This window comes from Mus pahari, chromosome 20 (genome assembly GCF_900095145.1).
Source record: "Mus pahari chromosome 20, PAHARI_EIJ_v1.1, whole genome shotgun sequence".
Classification (NCBI taxonomy): Eukaryota; Metazoa; Chordata; class Mammalia; order Rodentia; family Muridae; genus Mus; species Mus pahari.
This window is the reverse complement of record NC_034609.1, coordinates 15,704,819-15,729,955: the sequence shown is the minus strand read 5'-3', so window position 1 is coordinate 15,729,955 and position 25,137 is coordinate 15,704,819. Positions and strand designations below refer to the sequence as shown.

Genomic DNA, 25,137 nt, shown 5'->3' with positions numbered 1-25,137 from the left:
GCTAAGATTAAAAATTCAGGTGACAGCAGATGCTGGCGATGTTGTGGAGAAACAGGAACACTCCTCCANTGCTGGTGGGATTGCAAGCTTGTACAACCACTCTGGAAATCAGTCTGGCGGTTCCTCAGAAAATTGGACATAGCCATGTCTTTCTTTCGAGCTATAATGGACTGTACCCTTAAACTGTGAGCCATAATATACCACTCCTTAAGTTGCTTTGCCATAATCTGCCACAGTAATGAGAAAAATCACTAACACAAATGCCACAACACTGTCATGTTCGCTACAGCTTACAGAGTGAATTGGGACATTAAGGAGAACCCCATCTTAGCTGTTTCTTGCATAAGATTTCACTGGTTATTCAAGGTGGTTTCATATAAATGTTAGTAACTTTTTTGTTTTAGTCCTGCAAAAAGAGTTACTGAAATTTTTGATAGGAATTTCAGAAAATTCTAATTCACTTGGTAGTAATATGGACATACTGACAGAATTGGTTCTTCTTATCTCTGAACATTGGCTACCCACCCACTTATTTGTGCCTTCAATTTCTTTCAACATTATTTTGCAGTGCTTGGTGTTCAGAACTTACACTTTCTTGGTTAAACTTATCCCTTTATAACTTTTCAGTATTATTGTAAGTGGGATGGTCGATTTTGTATATAACTGCAAATATATACACACACACACACACACACACACACACACACATATATATATATCTTGCATTCTTTGCAGCATTTATTAGTTCTAATGAGTTCTTTTTTTTTTTTTTTCATTCTCTTTTCAGAGTTGTTCATATCCAGCATCATCTGCAGTCACAGGGTGTTTTACTATTAGCTTTCAGTTTCAAAAGCCTTACATTTATTTCTTTATTTTACCTTATTGCAATGTCAAATACCATGCTGATTAGAAGTGCTAACAGTGGACAGCCCTGTCTTGACATGTGTAGTCTTCACATGTATGACACTGAATGTTGAGTCTGTTGAATGATTTTCTGCATGTTACAATCATCACATGATTTATCCTTTTATTCTATTAATATAATACACAACAGTATTCAATATGCATGGGCTAAACTGTCCTACGCACCGTGGATAAATACCAGTAGATCTTAGTATGTGACCCTTTTGTTACTGAGCATGGCTTGCTGTTACTTTAAGAATTTTTTAATCTGTGTTCCTCAGAGATACTGGGGGTCTGCCTTTCTCTGCTGTTAGGATCATGACTGAAGATTTTGATGGACTCATGACCCACATCTGGAAGTGTTCTTTCTTCTTCAGTTTCGTAGATCTTTAGGATTGTTGTAGGCTCTTTAAATGTTTAGTGTTAAACTGGACGAAACCCTCAGGACCTCAGTCTTTCTCTGCTGAGAGGCTGTGATTACTGGTCAACAGTCATAGCTACAAGTCTGTCAGTGCTGGTTCTCTCTCTTTTCCATCCTGATGTGTCCAGGAATGCGCTCCTTTACCTAGGTTACTAAGTTTCTTTAGAGAAGGTAGCTATGGGCAGCGATCTCTTAAGATCTATTTCAGACTATGGTACAAGTTGTTACAATGTTGCTTTCATTTCTAATTTTATTTCTCTGTTTTTTTTTTCTTTCTTTTTCTTAACCCAGCTAAATAAACACTTGTTGATTTTGCTGAACTTTTCAAATGACTGAAATCATAGCTCTGCACACATTTCCTATCGTCCTTCTGGTCTTCATTTCACTTCTTTCTCCTCTGTTCTTGCTCCTTCTTTCTTTCTGCTAGTTTGAAATCTGTTTTTTTCCTTTTTTCTTAGTTTCTTGAGATATAAACTCAGGTTGTTTATTTGCGGTCTTTCCTCCAACTTATCATGAGCACCCATTATTATGAACTCCCTTCTGCAAGGTGCTCTGGTTGAACCTCAAGGGTTTTGGTACCTTTGTTTCTATTTTCATTTCTCTAATTGTTTTTAGTTCCTTTTTTATTTCATTTTAAGAAACTAATTTTTGAGGTACTCTGAAATTCCAGTATATATGCATTTTACAGTCTGCCTCTTGTCACGGGTATTTCTGCGTTTGCATCATTGAGGTAAAGAAGAAAACACTGGCTTCTTAAAGGTGTCAATACTTGTTTTGTGGCAAAATATCTTATCTAATCTGGGGACGCTTCATGTGCACTGTGTACCCCGCTGCTGGACAGGCTCTTCCAGACTCGTCAGTGAGCTCTGCTGGGCTAACATGGTTGTTTAAGCCTGTTGTTCCTTTATTGATTTTCTGTCTTCATGATCTATCTATTATTGAAAGTAGAGAGCTCAGCTTTCCTACTATTATGTATGTGTGTGTGTGTGTGTGTGTATGTATATATATGTATATGTATATATATCTAAATATTTCTTCCCTCAATTCTAATATCTGCTTCATGTATTTAGGTATGCTAGGGTGCTAGGGAATGTATATTTACAACTACTCCATGGATAAAAGCTTACCAACTTCCTGTTATTATACATGACTGTGCATCTCATGAGTTTGCAACATGAAACTCTCATCTGTCTGACGTAAGTATAGTCACCTTTCCCTTTGGTTGCTACTTTGCGTGGTTCTTCTTTTGCTACCCATTCATTTTCAGAGGGGTATCTGGCTAAGATAAGTGTCTGATGGGCCGCACAGAGAGCAGTCTTTCCTTAGCTCCACTCTGACTTTCTGCTGTCTCAATTATTCGCAAGTGACTCAACTTAGCACCCACCACCTAGATCATCATGACTGAGCAGCTGGGACCATCTGAAGCGCACAATCCTTACAGCATACATCCAAGGCCATCAGCACCTGCCACAGCAACACAACAGCCATGTTTCTCTTCGCTCCATCTCATCATGGAGGTACTGACCGGGTCACACTTCAGCATGAGAAGAGGAGTACACCCTCAGGTCCTTGGAGGAAATCCACGTACACAGAACTTTATTATGGTAAATTATAGTCGTTCTGTAAGTTCAGGCTATTAGTCAGAACTTTTATTACAGCATAATTATAGTTATTGTATTATAGCTATTACTATTAATTCCCTATACCTACCTTATAAATTAAACTATCATAAATTCATATGTATAGAAGACAATCAGGTTTATCACCCCGATGGTTTCAGGGCATCCATGGTCTCTTGGGCTGTGTGACTAAGGCAGAGCTGCTGTAGTTGGGTTTTGTTCTGGGGAATCCATACAGCAGCTCTCTAAATTGACGTGATTAGAGAACTGAAATCACTGACTTATTGCCATTTTTCATTGCGTTATGTTAGCCTTTCTGCTTTCCTGCTCTTGTCTGGCCTCTACAATATAGTATACAATACTAGTCAACAGGGACACGCTTTGACTCCTTTGTGTATCCACTACATGGTTCCTGGTTACTGTGAGGCCTGTGTAATTTACAGCAACAACAGTCCAGTTTAGTTAAGTTAATAACACACCACAAGGATACTATGCCTCAGTTTCTCCACTCACAATTTGTGCCCGTCAGAGCCTTCATTGTGGATGTCCATTACTATAGCTAGCAATACTGTTTTTTTAATACACTGTCTCTGAATTTCTATGAGAATTATTAATTTATGCAAGGTAATACTTTGTCTCTGAAATTACTAAAGTAATTTGAGTTACTTATTTATGTAACACAATTACTTTATTAGAGAATTTTGAGATGTAGTTTTTTGAATACCTGTATCTTGTATTTGTCTAGGAAAGAATTCTCCTTACCATTATTTCTGAAAGACAGTCTTGTCATGTATAGAACTATTCATTGGCAAATTTTCTCTGCAAAACTTCAAGTTTTTTTTTTCTTTTCTAAGACACCACTAATTTCTAAGTGGGCTGGCCTGCAGCTTGGGTCAATAGACAGTTCAGCCGATCCCTGGCTCCTCAGATGGGTCCATAAATGGGTGTCTGACCTCAGTTTATGGGAAGTAGCTGGAAGCTGGCTCAGTAGGAGTAGGTCAGAGGCCTGGCTCACACACACCACACTAGCTCTAAGAGGGTTTGTGGAAGTCGTCTTAGGCCACGAGTCCAGCCGCCCAGATATGGCCCCTGTGCGTAGAACACAAATGGTGCAAAGAAGCCACCCCTGGATCTGACCTAGAGGCTAAGTTCATGGAGACAAACCAAGATCCTAGGTCTCTGCAGGTCAGGTAGAAGCCTGGGCCTGACGCTGGGCAGACTTGACGCTTCAGGTCAGAGTTGGTTGGGTGGGTCTGCTGCCATATCTGCAGCAAGCCAGACGCTCACTTCACTCTGCAGTCTGCACATGCGCGTGTGCTCGCTCGCTCATCCTCTCGTTCTGAATGGCTCAGCATGAAGGAGAGGTGACACGAGGGAGAGGTGACACGAGGGAGAGGTGACACAAGGGAGAGGTGACAGGAGGGAGGCGCTCTTCCTTGTGCCTTTTTTCTGTGCTGTACTTAAATGCTGGAATCACTCCTCTAGATTACCTCGTCACTATGAAGACAGTCTTCTTACATAGATAATTGTTCAAATGATGGTCCAATGATTGGCTTGGTTCCAAAAACCCCTATTTCACCATGTTGCTTGGGTGTAAAAGATTAATTTTATATTCATTTAAAAAAATGTTTTCAAGGAATATTCAGTAAGAGAAATACTGAGGATATAACAGCATTGGGAACTAAATGAAATGCAAATTTGAGTGATATATATTTTAAGCCCTAAAAAAATTTAAAAACATTATCAAATATAGGAATGCAAGGAGGATCTAAATGACTGTTATAAATATTATTGCTAGTTTCATATTCTTGCAGTTTGTAAATTCTCTACAGTGAGTATGGCTCACACATTATTAATTTCCCAATCCTATTTTTCTTTTCTCTGAAGCTCGGATATATCATTTTTAGAAGATAAAAATGAAAATATTCAATGGAAAGGTATTCTTTAACTTAAAAGGGGGGGGGCATGGTAAAGCCTATCCAGTGAAGTCTAAGCTGTGTAAATATACAAGCCAAAATGTGCTCCTGTGAGAACATACAGGCCAGGGGTGTGGCTCAGCAGTGGAGTGCCTGCCTAGCACTGCAAGGCCCTGGCTTCCATCCCTCGCCACACAAAACTACCACACAAGATGGAAGCAGCGGAGCTCAACTCTGTCCCCTTTGTTTGAAATTAACTTGTGGAATGTTTGCTTTGTTGTTGCATTTTAAGGAGAACAGAGTCTTGAAGTTAATAATCCATTGCTGCTCTCTAAGTCTGCGTAAAGATCTCTAATTCCACTGTGGCAAGAGCCACCTTCTCACTCGCCTCTTCTAAGCTGCGAACCCTCCCACAGCCATGAGGGCAGAGGGGCCTGGAGAGACCAAAGCGTAAGGAGAGACAAGCAGGGCTGACAGAAGCGTCGAATGAAGTTGGTCTTGCTTTCCTGCTGTTTGCACAGAGCCATCGCTCCTGTCTACTATTCAAGCAACCTGAGGTTAGACCTTCCCACACACAGTTAATGACTGCAGGAGAGGCAGCCCCGGACACCTCCACTTCACCTTCTGACCGCTTAACTCTGGTCTTACATCCAATTTTTTTTTTAACAGAAGTTAAAGAATATATAAACTGGTAAGAAACCAGTAGTAACCAGTTGATTTAAATTCTTGCATTTTCCCCATTGGATAGCATGTTGTTTTTTTTAGAAAGTGAATATATTATCGTAATGTTTTTTAAATCTCATTTAGTTTCCAATGCTTTCATATCCTCCGTAACCATATAAGTTAATCTTTTACATTCAACCAAGATGATAGAATAGTTTTAACATGTCCTAAAGAAAAATCAGGAATCTAAAAAAATTAGAGACAGCAATCTCTCTAAATATGCACTAAGTTCCTATATTGAACAAGCCTCTTAAGTGCTATATAGTTCATAATCACACATATTCATATACACAAAACATACACATATAATTTTTTCTAGTCAGGAGTGATCAAAAATAGAGTAAATATTCCATTTTACCTTTATATTACATTTTACCTTCATATTATTATGAAATAAAAATAAAGTCAATCTTGGTTTTACTCACTCATGGAAACCCATGCATCATGTGAATACACACACACATGCGCGCGCGCACACACACACACGCACACACACACACACATAAACACATGCACGCGCACATACACACGCATGCACATGCACGCACACATACACACATGCACACGCACGCGCACACACACACACACACACACATGTGCGTGCACGCACACACACAAACGGTTTCTGGTACTGGAAACCTATGCAAATTCCCAAGCTAATGAGGACATGGATCTTGAAGGAGACCCTACAACCATCACTTGACTAAAATCAACATAATTCCTAAGTATAGATACTTCCACCCACAGGGAGGTCAAGAACAAACAATAAAGACAACTCAGAAGGCGAAAATCTCATGGGCACCTGACTCATTCACATATTCAATAACTGCTTTATTATTATCATTATTATCATGATTATTTCTAACTTACTCTTATAGACTAGATAAAACAGCTCTCACTCTAAGGAATCTAAACCACCATCATCAGAACAGCCCAGGGGAGAGAAACACAGGCCGGTGACTACAGAATTCATATAGAAAGCATGAAGAGTTTTGCTTTGCATTTAAATACACAATTCACTGGACCTGTTGTCTTGAGGACAAAAACAAAGTGTCACACTAAAGCTCACTTCTGTCACATGTCTCTAAAGCTCACTTCTCTTTAAAATGTGATCGAACTCATACCATATACAATTCTCCTACTTAAAGATTACAACTGAATGTGTTTTAGCACATCCATATGTTATGTGACAATCACAAACTACTTTTAGAGGATTTTTCCTTTCAAAAGGAGTCTTGGGGCCTGGGAAGATGGCTCAGTGGACAAGAACACTTTAAACAAGTATCAAGATTTGAGTTCAAATGTCACATGAGTACAGAATTTCCAAGAGAAGTCTGCTGCAGTAATATATGACAGTAACCCCAGCCCTGGGGGAGGGCTGAAGCTGGGAGGATCACTGGCACTCGCTGGTCACCAGCCTAGATCCCAGACAGTAAGGCAGAGGGACAGAGGAGGAGACTTGTCATTCTCTACTGACTTCTATATACTGGCACCTACACACACGTGTGCACACACGACATACACGTCCGTATCCCACACTCACACATACTTTTTTTTTTGGTTTTTTGAGACAGAGTTTCTGTCCTGGAACTCACTGTGTAGACCAGGCTGGCCTCGAACTCAGAAATCCGCCTGCCTCTGCCTCCCAAGTGCTGGGATTAAAAGTGTGCGTCACCATGCCCAGCAAATATACATTTTTAAGAAGGGAGCCCTGCATACATCAGCATTTAATTCCCATCAATAATCCTCTGTGCCTGGGAGTCAGAGCAAAATAACCATTTCCTGATGATCTAGTAATAGGGAATAAACACAGCATATAAAGGTTTCCAGCACAGGGTCTGTCCCTCACTGGACACCCGTTACATACACAGGAGGTAAAGTTCAAGAGATACAGTGAGCTGGGTATAATCTGAAAGTGTCAGAGAGAAGAAAACCCTTTCAAAAGCCGAAGAGCATGCTTGGCTTTCAGTCCACCAGGCACGGTTCTCTCCCACCCTCTACTGGGTACCAGGGAACAGGAAAGCACGTGTATGAAAATGTCAGCCTCTGGCCAGATGTGTGAGAGTGAAAGTTCAGGAGACATCCTCACCCAGGCAGGAAACCCATCAGTGAGCGCATGCTCTGCCACTAGTGAAAGGATGAGACCGGCAGCCCACGTTTGTATTAGACGCGCAGCCAGAACCCTCCTGCCATGCTTCTTCCTTTCAGAGTGAAAACACACATGACAGGTGCTCATTTGGCTGTTCAAGGGCTTTCCACTGAAATGACAACTCCTCGAGCTTACGGGCTGCAGCCTCCAGTTAGAATTTATTACTGTTTCCCTTAGTCCCTTGCCGCGGCAGAAAGCAGAACACAGCACCTACATCTCAAGGCCCATGAGAGGTAATAAAGTATAATTATTTTGAATTTATGATTAAGCCATAAATTCCAAGTACTTTTTTACTTCAGCTGGTCACTTAAGAGGCCGGGGGAGGAGGGGAATGGGGTCAGAAGCGCACGGCAAAAGCCTTTGGCTTTGAATAAAATGTCTAAATCTAAGCAGGACCTAAGAACACCTGAAGGATTTACAAAGATACTACAGTCTCCAAGTTAAGTCCTGAGGGAGCCCCCAGTCAGGCTGAGTTAAATCCTAGCGACCTCTGTTATTCCTGCCCACAGGGCCATAGCCTCCAACAAGAATGCCCATGTTGCCTTGAAAACCAGGAGCAGGCGCCACACTTCAGGTTACACCACATCAAATGTTCACGGTGCTCTGGCCTTGCTGCCGCTAAGCCACAAGTATTTCATACAAGGGGAAATAAATCTAAAAAAAATGACCAGGCTCTGTAAGTCAAGGCAGCCTTAGAGTCACACTGTTCCATTCAGCAATGGCCAGATGCTAGCTCCTGTCACCTTCCAGAGCCGACTGGTGAGATTTACCGCTCTCGTAGTTACTGTGTGAGGCGACAGAAATATGTGTATAAAGCCATGAGCTTCAAGGCCCACAGAACTCGGGGCCCGAGGCAGGAGAAGTGGCTACATTCAGTTCTGTCCTCGCTCTGTCCTGCCTCCTTGGTTCTCCAGTGTGCTGTGGCCCCGGTCTGCAGTAAGTCCCTGTACCAAGCAAGCGTAGTCTGCAAAGCACAGACTCACGCACCTATCCCATTCCTAACAAGGCCAGAAACAGGGCAGGGGGAAGCTCTTGTTTTACACTGCGGCCAAGACTAAGAGATGTGTGGACACCGTGAGGCTGTGGATGGCGCAGGGAGCCTGGAACCTGCTCAGCGGGCCAGAAGCCCTACAGCCTTGCCTCGCTCCCTCTAAACAACGGTGAGGGGAAATTAGACCCAGTAAAGCCAGGCATTTCCATTTCTACTGCCTCGTTCTGCTTCGGCCAAGGATTTTGCTTCTGGAGTTTGACAACTAAGGCTTTGAAGTAGCTGGTTATCGTTTGAACAGCAGACATTTAAAAGTGAGAATCAGCTGGACTTAAGTCATAAAAGACATGAGACCAGCCATGATCAGTGCCATTTAAGACATCATGATGATGCATTAAAGGGGACAGGGGACCAACAGAGGTCCCAATGTTTATTCACCTTTGTCCCCAAACATCCTACCTCCACGCCCAGCTCCTGGTTAATGAACAGAATTTAGTTGCTGTCCCTTGAACTGTATAATCTGCTCCACAAAAAGCAAAGCCAGTTTGTCTCCAAGCACTCCCGAGTCTCTAACTCCCTGGCTACAAGCAGTCTATGGAAAACAGCTGTCGCAGAGTAAATCACCCGACCCTGAGAAACACCAGAGTGATGGTGGGTTGGTTTGGGTTTTTTCCCATTCCCTCCTCTAAGTGTGTTTTGAAGTCCTGGTTGGAAAATTAGTGAAAATTGTAAATCTGTTTGCAAATCTGGTCTTGTCTAACTCTGAGATTAGGGCAAAGATTCCAATTTAAAAGTAAAACCGTGACAAGCCCATGAAGTGTGTCCTCAGGCACTGCCAACAGGCTCTCGCTCACGCCCACGGCAGCGGATTTATTACAGGCACCCGACACATTCCCCATCAGACACCCCTGGAGTATTCACTTGAGACAGTGGGGTTCAGTCTGTACTTCCTCTGCAGACCAATATATTATTATAAATTGAGCTAAACTGTTTCCTTTTTGTAAGTGCTGTGAAGTTCAGGCTTCAGTTATCAGCATAGGCATGGTCACAGGGCTCCTTATTTGGACTTTTAAAGGCTAGTGTGAAAGGGCAAAGCTACACAACAGTTGCTTTTACATATATATATATATATATATATATATATATATATATATATATATGCTTTTAATTATGAGTTTTTTTTATAAAAGTTTATTTTAGTTTATGACAAAATTCATTTTACTCAAAATTCATTTTAAATACCAAATATGGTATCTTCATAAAAATACATTCTAAATGCACACTTTGGGGTACACTTGCTATGACTGAAGTAGGACCCTGGAAACCAATAAGGTCATCTACATCTGAAGGCAGGATGCAGAAAATGCTAGATTTTCATATGCTGAATATTGGCTTCTAAGAACAGCATGAATGTTTTGAGTTTATCGCCTACAGCACCGAGAGACTCAATGAATAGTCGAACACGTACTTCCCTTGTAACAACTACATCAGAAGGATAATGTAATCAATTCGGTGTCTTAATAATGTGCCTAATTAAATGCTTTCAACATTTATCCAGTTATTAAATTTAAAAAAATGCTTTAAAACCGAAAAACAAAGTAAAACCAAACAGAATGCTGTCATCTTGGCTTCCCTGGCAGAGCCATGCCTCTTAGTGGCAAGAAATGGACTAAAGCCCAAAGCAGTGCTGTAGCAGGGGGAGGAGGGGACATGGGGTTACCTGGGGTCAGAGAAAGGCCCAGAAGTAGGAATGCTGAAACCTGAGTAGGCTCAAATGTCAGGTTCTAACCCCTGACTCTAACTAGTTGTGTAACCATGGATGAGCTAACTAGGCCTCTTCTTTTACAATAGCAAAAATTTGCCTCTTGGGGTTACAAGCAAATTTTCAGAATTCTTCACTTCTCATTAATTCCTAATAAATGTGTTTTTTATTAATATTACTACCATTGCAGATATTCATTATGAGAAGAGACCAGACAGGAATATATTAATCACATAGGAAACTTGTTTTTATGTTCTTCACTTTTATACTCTACAGAATTTTTCTCTAGAATGAACATATGCTGCTTTTTCTTTTTTAATTATACATGTGTGCCTGCATATAGGTATATAGATATGAGTGCAGGTGCCAGCAGAGACCAGAAGAGGGTATCAAACACCCTGGAGTTGCAGGCGGTTGTAAAGAGCCCAACAGGGGTGCCAGGAATCCTGTTCCCTGCAAACGGAATGCACATTCTTCTTTTTTGTTTGCTTTTTGTTTTTTTCGGACAGGGTTTCTCTGTGTAGCTCTGGCTGTCCTGGAACTTACTTTGTAGACCAGGCTGGCCTCGAACTCAGAAATCTGCCTGCCTCTGCCTTCCGAGTGCTGGGATTAAAGGCGTGCGCCACCACGCCCGGCTGGGGTGCACATTCTTTATAAACCACTGAGTTAGCTCTCCTGCCTCCACACTTTGCTTTTTAATCAGAAGAAATCATAGAAGATGTTATTAAATGCACAAAAGAGCGCTGAGCTTTTACAATGCAAACCAGTGGTGGTTTCATATACAGATAAACTGGAAGGTTATTTGAAAGGCACCCTCCTGGCTCTTCTGGACTCCACATACGCAAATTATTACCACCAACACAGTATCCCAAGAGAAGGCCTTTATTTGGACTCAAGCCAAATTTTTGGGAAAACATAAAAACTTAAGTTATAATCTTTTTAGGCAAATGGTATTCAATAACAGGAATAGAGACTTCAGAATAAAAATTTGGATCCTGAAATCAAACTGGGGGATAAAGGGAAGGGATGACCTTAACATCAACGGCATTCCAGAGGTTTCAGCATCCTGAGATAGGACCACAGAGTGCAAAAAGCCCTACCTTGAGCCTGTGGCCCAGGCGTTCTGGTCTCTGTGCCGCCATATGAATGGACAGACAGAGCTGCACCTCTGACATCCCCCTCTGAAGGTGTTTATAGAGTCTGAGGTTGCTTATGTGAAGCAGGTTTGTATGAGATAAAGCAAGATGCAAACAGAAGCAAGACACTGAGCTGAAGCTGCAAACGGAGCTTCATGTAGTTAACACCAAGGCAAAAGCCTCAGACTGGCCTACTGCAGAATTAACACTCCCTCAGTGTTAATGTTATTAGTCTGTCTGTCTGCCTGCCTCACTCGTGCCTTCTTCTAATGTGAACAATATTTATCTCACCAAGGATGTTTTATTTTAATATCCATTATGCTAATCACATGATAAAAGTTTAGGTCTGATATTGGGAGTAATAATAGTATTTTTTCCTTCCTTCTTATTGCTACAAATTTTATTGGCATATATTCACTGTGTACATAACTGGCATTGTATTCATATAAACTGTTGGTCTCTTGTTTAAACAAAGAACAAGATTCAGATGCTAAGATCTCCCAGCAAAGAAAAGTAGTGTGTACTTAACACTCTTTTAGTTTCTCTATATTTATATTTATAAAACACCTGTAGTTGGGCCAGTTAATACTGGTTTTCCAGGCATATAGGTATATAAAATCTCCTTCAAAACTGAGCTTATTTCAGTGGTGGAAAAAGTAAGACTTAGAAATAGTTTATGCGATACACGGTTAGCAATAGATTAAGCAAGGGCCTGGACACCAACACGCAATGAACGGAAGTCTGGGAGCTGCTAATATTCCATTTCCTACTGCCAAGTTCCAGGGGGCAAAGAGCAAGATTTACTGTACTCCAACATCTCCCCAGAACCTCACTCGGTGCCTGCAATACAGAAACTCTACAGATACCAAACTTTCCAGGAAAATAATCCTTACCAAAAACTGACCTCAAGCCCTGGCTCTCCCTAGCTAAAAAGCCACCAGATCTTAGGTCTCTGCAAACAGACAGGAATGAGGCAAACCTGGGCAAGCATGCATGCACGTGTGCAAACTGGAGGCCAACCTTGGCACACCTCCTCCAGTGCTCTTGGTCTGACTGACTTCACTGGCTTGAGAGGCTCATCAGCAAGCCCCAGGGAGCCTCCTGTCTCCTGCCTAGCACTAGGAAGACAAGGCCACAGAACCATGGGTTCTTTCTGTGGAGCCAGCCCAGAAATGTATGTGTTACATGTTCATGGGAAAAAAAAAAATCATTACAAATACAAAGTATTCAAACGTGTATTTCAAAAACCCCACACATGCACCACCCTGAGACTCCCGACATTACCCAGCATGAAATAGCAGTCTCCCTGGTGAAGAGGAATTGTCAATCCTGGCGTCTCGATGTCCCATGAGATCTTAAAACCAACATGCCAAGTATCAGGATCTCTGCCTTCAAAGCTGGACTCGTCCTCGCTTTCATCCTCGGAGCCTGTTGAGAGAGGACGAGTGATCAGCAAAGACACTCTCTACCTACATTCCTGAGATTCCTTAGACATTACTGGTATCTCAATAAAATATGGATGTTGTGTTAAGTACATTCTTTTGTGTCATAATTTTTAAATAGACACTTAAGAATATTCTTAGCATAAGTTTATCTTTTCCACTTAACAACTTAAGTAGGGTGGGAAAAAAAAAACAGATTCAAAGAATCAAAGATTATTTTGTTCAGTTCCAAGCCCCAAAAGAAAAACTAGAAAAACTAAATTTAGGAGATTCCAAGAAGATATTAATTAGCACAATAATGCAGAGAAAAGTGAAAGGTAAAGAAACCACAGAAGGCAGAGAGGAAACTATGAAAGGATACCCTCTCAGGGAAACACAGGTCCAAGAGTCTCAAAGAAGTCCCCACTAAACACACTTAAAGGGCAGGCCATTTTAGTGGGCACTCCATACAGCTTAAGAACATAGAAAAAGACAGTCCCCGAGTTGTTCTATTAAAATAATACATATCAAAGCATAAAAACAAAACACCTGTGTGCATAAACCAATTAATTAATGTTAAATGTCTAACTAATAAGAACATGGACTCTAGGTCCAACATTATACTAAAAGAACACTTTATAACCTGGTAAAACTTATCTTAGAAATATAAGGGCAACTCTACAAAGTAGCTAACATCCAAAGCTTAACATTTAAGACGTAAATTAAAAGGGAGGGAGGGAGGGAGGGAGGGAGGGAGGGAGAGAGGGAGGGAGGGAGGGAGGGAGGGAGAGAGAGAGGGAAGGAGGGAGAGATCACTTTAGTGACACAAAAGCTACATGGTTAAGTACATTATCCCTTCCTAGAACCTAAAGATAATGGGACTAGATGCTACTTTCTCAACATTGTAACACAGGCCTGCTTCAGCCTCAAAGCCAACATTAGAACTGTGACCAAATCTAAGAACTGGAGAAGGGTGTTGTGGTGGTTTGACAGAGAAGGGCCCCGTGGGCCCAAATATTCGAGTGCTCAGTCCTGGGTTGGTGGAACTGTTTGAAAAGGATTAGGAAGCATCAACTTCCTAGTCCTCGGTCTCCCTCCTGCTCCTCCTCCTGCTCCTCCTGCTCCTCCTGCTCCTCCTCCTGCTCCTCCTGCTGCTCCTCCTCCTCCACCTCATGTGGAGGAGATGTAAGCCCTCAGCTACTACTCCAGTGCTATATACCTGACTACCTGCTGCCCTTCTCCTCACCACGATGGTCATGGACTCTAACCCTTTGGAACTGTGAGCCCACAAAGTAAATGCTTTCTTTTATAAGTTGTCTTGGTCATGGTGTCTCTTTGCAGAAATAGAAAAATAAGTAACACAGAACCTTAGCAACGCATACACCTCTCATTAGTCTAGTGGGAGCCACCAACACCACGGCATCTGGCTGACAGAGCTCCTGTTTTACAGGCACAGAACTGGGTCAGTTCCCCAGAACTCACATAAAATCACCCCGTGGGGGCATGGTTAATGTGAACATGCTTGTCATCTAAATGTGAGCATGCTTGCCATCCCAGTGCCGGGGATGGAAAGACACACGGTCCCTGTGGCTCCATGACTAACCGGTCTAGTCTAACTGGTGAGCTCTAGGCCAATGAGAGGCCCTCCCTCAAAGGAGGTGAGCAATCTTCCCAAGGAGAACCCTCAAGGTTGGATCCCAACCTCCTAGCACATGTGCACATACAAGTGCACACTCACTCACACACACACACACACACACACACACACAGAGTCACACACATAATTCACATACACACAATATAACGAAACATAATGAAAACATCAGTTCTCCTTTAATTCACCTGTAAATCAAGATGAAGTAACCAAAATGAAGGTGAAAAAGAAACTTACGCTTAGGTGAGCAGCACTGTTAACTAGTACCCCTTCTTTTTCATAGGGGACACATTTCAAGGATCCCAGTGCAAAAGTGAAACCTAAAAAGCATATTCACATATATACATACCCATAAAGTTTATTTTATAAACTGGTCACAATAAGAGATTAATAATAACAAATACAGCAACTGCGGTAAGATGGGCTAATAAAAGCTGCAGGGCAGTGGTGGTATACATCTTTAATCTCAGCACTCAGAAGGCAGAGGCAGGTAGAGCTCTGTGAGTTTGACTGAGGCCAGCCTGGTCTACAGAGTAAGTTCCAGGATAGCCTGGGCTTCCCAGAGAAACCCCGTCTGGGGAGGTGTGGGAAGGAATCTGAATATATTCTCTGTTTCTATGACCATCTCTTGATATCCCAAAACATTGTTTGGACTTTTGCTTTTCATTGAATGCAAACACTTCATGGTCCCTCTTTGGCATCTACAAACCAGCAGCACCAAATGATTAGATATGGGACCACTGTCAAGAATAATCAAGTTTAGTCACAGCAGATCTGATAAATGCAAGTTACCTTAAGACAAAGGCCTTACTCTGCTCAGCTTGGAGATGTTGGAATGAGGGTGTCCCATACAGGGCAGGAGAGCATGCTACCCAGGAGGCACTGGACATAAAAGATTCTAATTGTTTATTTCTAATTTTCCCTTTCAAACCATAATTCACCAGAGATAGACAAAACTCCAGAAACTCAAACTACACACGAGGAGAAATTACTGCATAAAGAAAAGTATAAATAAACAAGAACAGCCAAGAGACATTTGTCTCAATATACCAACAGTCTTTACAGATCAACAGTTAGATCAATGGGCAATGTTACAAAGGCAGAGCATAAAAAAGGAAAGAAGACAGGGGGTGAAAGCGATTCCCAAACACACACACACACACACACACACACACACACACACACACACGTACGCACGCACAGTGAAAAGATTTTCAACCTATTATATAAAAGAATGCAAAGTAAACTCAGAACTATTTTACCATCCATCAAACCAGAAGATACTGTTTATGTCTTCACTTTAAAAGTGTTGGTAAGAGGCGGGTAAGAGTACGACATTGCTGCTAAGGTAGAATAAACACTAAAAAGTTTGAGAGACGCTTCAATGAGGACTATAAGGGTCAAAACAGAATTCCTAGAGAAAATAGGACTTAAACGTAATAGAGATTGGATTGGCAGGGATGCTGGAGGGACCACTGAAGACAAAATGATGTGAAGTTGGATGCCATAAAGACATACAGAAGAGCACATACATTATTGTTTCAATCATGTATACATCACCTAACAATCCCAAGGTGCCCAGATTGCAGCCAGTGTATGCCCATACAGAGTCCCTACATTCTGATTATCTTCTTCTACAGCAACCATAAATAAGAGTTCTAAGCAGAGAAAGGAGGGGAAAGAGAATGAAGTAGAGAGAGGTGGAAAGAAAGGAGCTTCCTTTATGACTATTGATTCATATTACTCTGTACTAAGTATAAGGAAAAAAGATCTAAGTATAAGGAAAAGAGGCCTCTGCAGGGAACAATGCTAGCAAATGGCCTTAAGGCCACACCTGCCTTTCTTCAGTTCTCTAAATCTGAATCTGAAGATCTATGGTCAGCCAGATTAGCAGACTCTCGGTCCTTTTCACCTTTGTTCTTCTTCTCAATACATGTTCCCTGTCCCCCAGATAGGATCTCACATTTGTGGTCCAGGTTTGCTGCAAAATCACAGTAATTCTCCTGCTTCTGTCTCCCAAATGCTGTGAATACAGACAGACTCTACCATGCCCAGGTGCAGTGCATGTTTTCATGAGCACTTCTGAGTTAAAAGGAACTTTCTCTAAGAATACTACCATGTGGGCTGGTGAGATGGCTCAGTGGGTAAGAGCACCCGACTGCTCTTCCAAAGGTGCAGAGTTCAAATCCCAGCAACCACATGGTGGCTCACAACCATCCTTAACAAGATCTGACTCCCTCTTCTGGAGTGTCTGAAGACAGCTACAGTGTACTTACATATAATAAATAAATAAATCTTTAAAAAAAAAAAAAAAGAATACTACCATGTAATAATAACAAGTCCAAATCCATTTCCTAGGTCAATCTATAAAAAAATTTTTTTAAATATACCTTTTGAAACAGAAATAATTAAAAGAAAAAAAAAAAACAAAGCTTTACTATGGGGCACAGCTGACTTCCCAATTCTGGCTTTTTGAACTTTGAAGAGGATCTGAAGAAACGGTCACTGTGGGCAACAGGAGGGCTCCCCCGGCCCCAGCGTGGCACTAGCGGCAGCTGGGGTGCATTCTGAGATACTTCTTTTTATGCATAACGCAGGGCTACACCTGAGAACACTGGAATTTGCTAAGGAGAGCTAGTGAACCTGAGAAGAATGGAAAGGGACTCAGCCTCACCTGCGCCGCAGTTCTAACCAAGTCTAGATCAGTTAGCATCCGATCGACAGCACTCTGGGAGGGGCTGGAGAGATGGGCCAGTGGTCAAGAGCTGCTCTTCCAGAGGGCCAGGTTGGATTCCTGGCACCAGCATGGCAGCTCACAACTGTATGTAATTCCAGTTCTAGGGGATCCGATTCCTTCTCCTGATCTAGGGGCACCAGGCATACACATACATCCAAGTAGGCAAAACACCCATGCACATAAAACTAATAAACCTTTAAGAACACTATAAAATCCCAAATTTCAACTATTCGCGAATTGCCAGAGCATGCATCTCTGGCATGGTTTGAGGTAAGACCTAGCCAGTGCTCTATCACAGGCACGTCTTCTCTGCTAGCCAGAGCTCGCTGCAGACACTTCATATCACTCATTTGGGATACCTTTTTCTAGGCCCCACATTCTATAAGGTCCGCTTTCCAGCTAGGACACAGAATGACCCTGCCTGCATATCAGGCTCACGGTGAGGTCCCTAAGTCATGTAACTAGAATCCACTCATTGTCAGTCATTCCCACATCCATGGCTGCTCTCCCACCACAGCAAGGTGGTCAGGGGACACTGAGACCACAACCCCCACCCCACACCCCACACTAGTTACCATTTGACCATTTATAGAAAACACTTGCTGGCCTCTTTTATGGACTCCTGATATTGGGTGATTTGTCAGAGATGTCAATAGTGGATACTGAACAAACTGAACCTGAACAAAGTCATGATGACATCATATAACTAACAACGGGCTAACCACCATTGTGGGTTGGCCTGGTGCTGTTTGTATTTTGATGCTAATTCTGCTCCATCAAGAGGAGCTGCCCCCCTTTCTCTTCCAGTAACTGCGGGAGCCATGCCAAGTCCAAGAACCACACCACACACAACCAGTCCTGCAAATGGCACAGAAATGGCATCAAGAAACCCAGGTCACAAAGACACAAATCTCTTAAGGGGGTTGACACCAAGTTCCTGAGGAACATGCGCTTTGCCAATAAGCACAACAAGGAAGGCCTGAAGAATTTTTGCAGGCCAGCAATGCAAAAGCAGTGAGTGCGCGCAGAGGCCATCAAGGCCCTTGTGAAGCCCCAGGCCATCAAGCCCAAGGTGCCAAAGGGATAAAGCCACAAACTCAGCCGTCTGGCTTTCATCGCTCACCCCAAGCTTGGGAAGTGGATTTGAGGCTACATGGCCAAGGGTCAAAGGCTCTGCCAACCAAAGCCCAAGGTTCAAACCAAGACAGGGGCCAAAGCTCCAGCTAAGGCCCAGGCTTTAGCTCCAACCCAGGCTCCCAAAGGTGCCCAGGCCCCTGTGAAGGCCCCACAGAAAAGGCTCCTGCCAGTGTGAAGACAGGCGGACTGCTGTGACACACCTACCCACACACTGTTTGCAGATGACCAGTGTCCTCTGCTGGTTTTACAAATAAACTCAGGCAAGAAGAAGGAAAAAAAGAGGAGAGTGGATCAGGTGATCTCAGGTGACCTTTCCCCCATTTTAACTAGTCAAATAAAGGCGAGAGCCTGGGATTGGACAGTGGAAGGAAAAGGTGGGGCTAGGAGTTTTAGAGCAGGAGAGGGGAAGGAGGAGGGGAGATGAGGAGATGGAGGGAAAAGGGAGAATGAAAAAAGAAGAGGTGGAAGGAGATGGAGCACATGGCCTGGAGGGGCGGCAAGTAGCAAGGGATCTCACGGCTGGGGGACAGAGCAGTGTCCTGGTTATTTCTGCTCAATCTAGGCGTACAGCTTATAAATATTAGAGCTGAGTTGTGTGTTCTTTGCGCAGACTTATTGAGGTTGGAGATTCACCGCAACAAACCACCTCCAACTTAATGAAGTAGTTGAAGCTATAGCCCCTATCTCCAGCTCTTTAGCAAGAGAATAGTGATGTGAGAAAGCATGTGCTTACATCTTTGCTACCCCAAGGTTGCCCTTCATATTAAGAGCCCTGGCAAACAGCAAAGCGCACACTCACGTAGCCGTGTGTGCCGCTGAGTGTACACGTTCTGCAGGCCATAACAGACCAGTTGCCTACCTTCCCCGCTCATTGTCATCCTGGCACTCCTCCTGTGGCACCAGTTAGGCCCTCAGTGCTTCCCAGTGTCCCCCTATAACATAGCAGTGCTTCCTGATGCCCCCCCCCCATAACATAAACTCAGCACCACTGAAATGAGCTCGCTGAAATGATGTCTGGAGAGTTCTTTCCCCTTGGGCTGTATAGGAAAGAAAGCTGCACACGTGACACATTTTTTATTGTCTATGCATGGTGTTGCTCACTTTCAAGGGGAAGTCAAGTGGTAATTATCTATAGCAAACGCCATGTATCACTCTTGCCGGGCGCTATTTGAAATGGGAAGAGACGTGGTTCCAACTGCCCTTTCAGCCTCAGTACCCTTGGGAGGATCTTTAGTGCCTCCGTTTGTTCGGCACATGCCAAGGTCCCACAGACCACACTCTTAAAGAGGTAAAAGGATTTAACATAATTCAGAACAGAAGTTTGAAGGCCAAGGTCCAAATATCCAAAACACCCCCAAATTTCACCACTTTGATTTGGTTTGATTTGTTTTTTTTTTCCCTACCCTAAGTAGTTTTGGGGGGAAAATGACTCCATTTAATGATAAGTGAAGCCAAATACTTTATGTACATTTTAAAGCTATATGCAACTACACTGTTATACAAGAAACGAAGCCAGAATCATCAGTATGATGGTGTAGGTAACATAACACAAAAATTGCATAATTAATATACACATAATTAATAGTGTATGCCAATATGTTCCCTTATATGCAAGTCTACAGTCATCATTATTCCAAATTGAAAACTAGGCCCATTTCTTAGCTCTTCGTCTCTGGTCCCTCAGTCAACAGCAAAGACTGTAATGCTTCCATCTGAGTAGTTACTTTGACAATTGCCTTGAACTCATACCTAGAGGTACCTTCTATTTCAAGTCAAGGATGTTTTGGAGGGAGGAGAAATACTTGGAACTGAACCCAGCACCTGTGTATGCTAGGCATTGTGTATGCTACCATTGAGATGGGCCATCCATCATCCCAATGCCACAGTCCATAAAGCAGGAGAGAGTACAACTTAAAGATGGTGATCTGGGGAAGGAGATTAACAATATCTAGGACTGACCCATGACATTATAGGGTCTAGAGTGTGACAGAAGACAAAACCAAAGAGGGGGGCTGGGAAGAAGCCCCACACCCCACACCCTCACACCCAAGAAGGATAATGTCATGGTTGTAAGCACACAATCAATTCTGGGCTGGAAATGTCACATGAACAATATGGACTCCTAAGAGCTGGGGCTGTAAAGGTGGCTGAAGTCCAGGACACAGAGGTTATGTGAAGCATCACAAGCAATCTTCCATGGAAGCAGTGACATCGCAGGCTTCCTCGCTGGTCAGACCTGGCTTCCAGAATGGTCCCCACAGGGTGTCACTTAAGCCTCTGTGTTCAGGCTTGGTATTCATTTTCTAGACAACTTCCCAAAGGAATGCCACACGGGTAGGGTATATGCCAGAGGTGGCAGGCACCATCAGAGAAGGACCATAACCTCTGATAGGAAGGTTAGCTGAGGGCACACCTCCTTGACTCCTTCCCCAGCCACCGAGCAGAAAATGCATGGGCTAAAGAAAGGAAAGATTTCAAAAAGCTTGAACAAGGAAGAAAACCAATCAATCCCAGGTCATAAAAGATAAGAAATCCCCCATTACTTGAAACAAGTCAAAGGAAGTCCCTTGACAGAGAGAAACTGTAACATTAATTGTAAGTTTTCTGGGATTTCACGCAAAACACTGAAACTTTTTACAGAGAAACGTAAAGCCCTTCAGCATGCTACCTAGTTCTGTCAGCTTTCAGATTAAGGATTGGGGGGTGGGAGGGAGTTTAAGATAAAAATATTCACATGCATAGGAAAACCTCATTACATTATATTACCTTGATTTGGGGTAAGGGTCATACAGGAAAAGCAGAGAGAAACTGCTTTTAGCTTCCTTGGCTTCAAAATGACATTGCCTGAATAAAATAGGAAACAAGAACAGAAAGGAGAGACATCTCCACAACACAATACAGTCTCCAAACCCAAGCTTGTTAGCAGCAGGGAGTGCAGAGCACTTGACAGCCTTAGCAGGTACAGCAAACACTGGGAACACTTCTAGGAAGCCTGATGTTCTAAGTAACACAGAAGACCAGAACCAGATTGACTGGACAAAACCACGGCATTATTTGTCCATCCAATATGCAGACAGAGACCTACCTTGGTACAAAAAGACACACTTACCCTTCTGAAAGGACATCTACAACCTGTAGACCAGGCTAGCTTCCAACTCACAGAAATCCACCTGTCTCTGCCTCCTGATTGCTGAGATTACAGACAAGTACCATCACCACCCAGAACGTGTGTTTCATTCATGTAGATGCTAGATGAACGGGTATATTTTGATTTAAGAGTAATTTATCAAGTTGTGCATTTATGATATTATTGTTGATCCTTGTTCTAACTTGGTAAACTGGAAGTCAAGAAAGTCTTAGAGTAGACAAAAATTATTCAGAACTATTGAAAATAAGTAAACAGAAGCCAAGCCTCAACAACCTTCCTAAGAATTCTAAAGAAGAGAAAACAGAAGAGTTGAAGGGTCTATAAAATGCAAATATGACAGATGAAAAAAAAAATCACTGAGAGACCTGCAAAAGGATGAAGAAAGCCAGAACTATCAGTAGGAATAGAAAATAAAATATATTTGTGTTGTATCCTAAAAATACCATGATTTCTACACATAAAGTAAATATACAATTCAAAGAAGGATGAAAATAATTGAAAACCATTAAAATAAAAAAATTACATCCTGGGTCAGAGAGAGGGTTCAGTGAGGATGGGTGCTTGTCATGAAACCTGACAACTTTAGTTCAACCTCAGGATCATATGGAAGACTCATCCTGTAAGATGTTCTGACCTCCACATAGACAGCACGCCACATTCGCACCCAGACACACACACACACACACACACACACACACACACACACACACACACACAGAGCATTCCACATGCATGCGCATACACAGACACACACAGTGAAAAGATGAATGTAATATTTAAAAATATAATTACACCCTAATTTTTCTCTAGCATATTTGGAGAACATGTTCCACCAAGGCCAGAAAACAAGAGGGTGTAGGTGAGGTTACAGGGGACAGTGCCATCAGGTGCGGAAGGTGGCCAGTCCCAACCAGAGCAGGTCAGATGTTTCTGGAAGACCATTACTCCAAATATATGAACCTGACAGAAGAGCTGATTCTGCCCTTGTTGAAGAGAGATTCCGACAGGTGGTAGACAGTGGGTGTGAAATTTAACTGGTGTTAAGTACAGAGAAAACTGTGCAAACTGAAAAGGCGAGATTCACATTAACACAGGAAATGCTGAACTGTTTAAAAGGTGACTTGAGCACAGATTACGAAATGTGCTGACCAGCATTTTCAGAGGCATGATCTCAAGCAGGAGTGGGGAGCTGAGGAGAGTGTGTGTTCAGGGAGAAGGGCAGGAGAGAGAGCCAAGAAAACCCTCAGCTTCCAAACCAGGACAACAGCCAATCACGTGCAGACAGAGTATGTTACGGCATCTTTAAACACGCTGGAAAGGGAGAACAGAATGACCGCTCCCCCAACCCTAACCTTGAGTGGAGACAGTGCGGCAAGTAGCACAAAATTATAGTTCTCTTTAACAAATGGCTTGTAGGAATATTTGAGAATTATAAGTTATATGACTGGAATAATTTAGTAAAAACAAAATAATCTATCAGGTGCCATGTTGTTATAGTCCTGAGGGGTTCTGTTCTTAGCAGCACTTTATGAATGAAAAAGAAAAATGGAGGCACCATGAATTCAGGTAACTTCAGGTAACTTGCCCAAAGTCCTATAACCAATTAGTATAAATTATGTCAATCAAGAGTACAGGATTAAATCGTCTAATTAGCAGCACAGTCAGAGAAATCTTTCCACTCCAACTTGCCCACCTCTCCCTTTCTAACTGCATCAAGGCAGCATTAAAAACAAAATCCAACATTGGAATAAATAATTAAAAATACTCAATAAATAGCCTGGAACACATAAAGAACTGGAACATGGTTTAACGCTAAATGGCCCTTAAGCTCCAGTGTCTGAACTAAACACTTGGTCCCCATTGGTGGTGCTGTTTTAGGAGGCTGTGGAACTCCTCAGAGGAAGTCGGAAACTTCTGGGTGGGCCCTGATAGTTACAGCCGGGCTTCCTTCCCTTCCTGCCTGCCGTGCCTTTTTTGCTTGATGACTGTGCCCTCAAAAACTGCAAGCCAAGGCAAATCCTTCTCAGCTATGAGAAAACTAATCCAATCTGACGGAATTCCAATTAACCATGAGCAGATGACTGTACAGACATCCCTAAGGATGCCTGAACGGATAAGCGCACGGAAACAATGCTCAGGATGACCTGCTCGCCAAGGGAGGGCGTAAAACCAGTGTCATTTCCCACTGAAGGCTACTGTCCCACAACAAGGTCTGGAAGGCAGCGTGACAGGTGGAAATGGAAGACCGTGCACTTGTAGAAAACAGAATGGAGTTCTCCAAAAGGAAGCAAACAAGCAACAGGGGATTATCACTTGATCCAGTCCCACCTCTGTGTACACAACAGACACCAAAGAATAAAAGCACAGACTTAAAACTATCAGAGTAGTATTCATAAAAACAAAGATGGAAACGACCTAAATAATTATCAGTAAGGGACCGAATAAGCAGAATGTGACCTAGTATGGTTTCTGTTGTGTGACACACCGCTACCAGAAGCAGCTTAGTGGGGAGGATTTATTTCAGCTTACACTTCCAGGTCAAAGTTCACCACAGAGGAAGTCAGAGCAGGAATTCAAGTAGGAACTAAAGCAGAAAGCATGGAGAAATGCTGCTTGTTCCTGGCTCACTCACTGTCTGATGGAAGCTTAGTTAAGCTTTCTTACATAGCACAAGGCCATCTGCTCAGGGATAGGATAGGGACTCCCCCACATTCACTATCAATCAACCAAAGTCCCCGCACTCACAGGCCAACATGATCTGATCTAAGCAGACCCTCAATCGAGGGTCCCCCTTTGCAGGCAACACTAGGTTGTGTCCAGGTGACAGTATAAACTAACCAGGGTCCTGGGCATGGTGGCACACCCTTTATTGCAGGTCAGCTAAGGGTCCATGATAAGAAACTGTCACAAAAAAACAAAACAAAAGCCAAAAATGAACCAGGATAGTCCTATACATTATATGTACATATATAGTGTACCTATATAGGGTATGCATTACACACACACACACACACACACACACACACACACACACATAGTGAAGTGAATAGTATACAGACATAAAAAGGAATGGAATTCTGAAAAATACTCTGACACACACAGTTATTAAGGAAGTATGTTCAATAAAGTAAAGGAAAAGGACAAATCTATGATTTTACTTACACAAGCTACCTAGAGCAGTTAGGTGTGAAAGTGCAGCGTGTCACAGACAAAAGGCAGGAAAGAGACCAGAGACTACCCCCAACACGTGAGGCTGGTTATTAGCACACAAAGCAAGGGGAAGCTTGTCTCCAAAGAGAATGGAATGGAGGAGCCTTCGAGGGGGAGAAAAATCAAGCTGGAACATTTTGTAGAGACAAATGAGGAGCTTAAGAATGAGAAATGAAGCCGGGCGTGGTGGCGCACGCCTTTAATCCCAGCACT

General features: G+C 42.7%; 1 protein-coding gene and 1 pseudogene across 1 annotated transcript in view; one reads left to right on the top strand and one right to left on the bottom strand.

Moving 5' to 3' along the window:
* Nucleotides 1-25,137, bottom strand: part of Fto (FTO alpha-ketoglutarate dependent dioxygenase) — a 352,191-nt gene that overhangs the window by 219,734 nt on the left and 107,320 nt on the right. The window contains exon 4 of the mRNA XM_029532367.1: nucleotides 12,902-13,045. Within this exon, the coding sequence (XP_029388227.1) occupies nucleotides 12,902-13,045 (144 nt within the window). The remainder of the gene's footprint in view (nucleotides 1-12,901; nucleotides 13,046-25,137) is intronic.
* The window catches only part of LOC110337759, a 17,940-nt pseudogene continuing 7,709 nt past the window's right edge, over nucleotides 14,907-25,137 (top strand).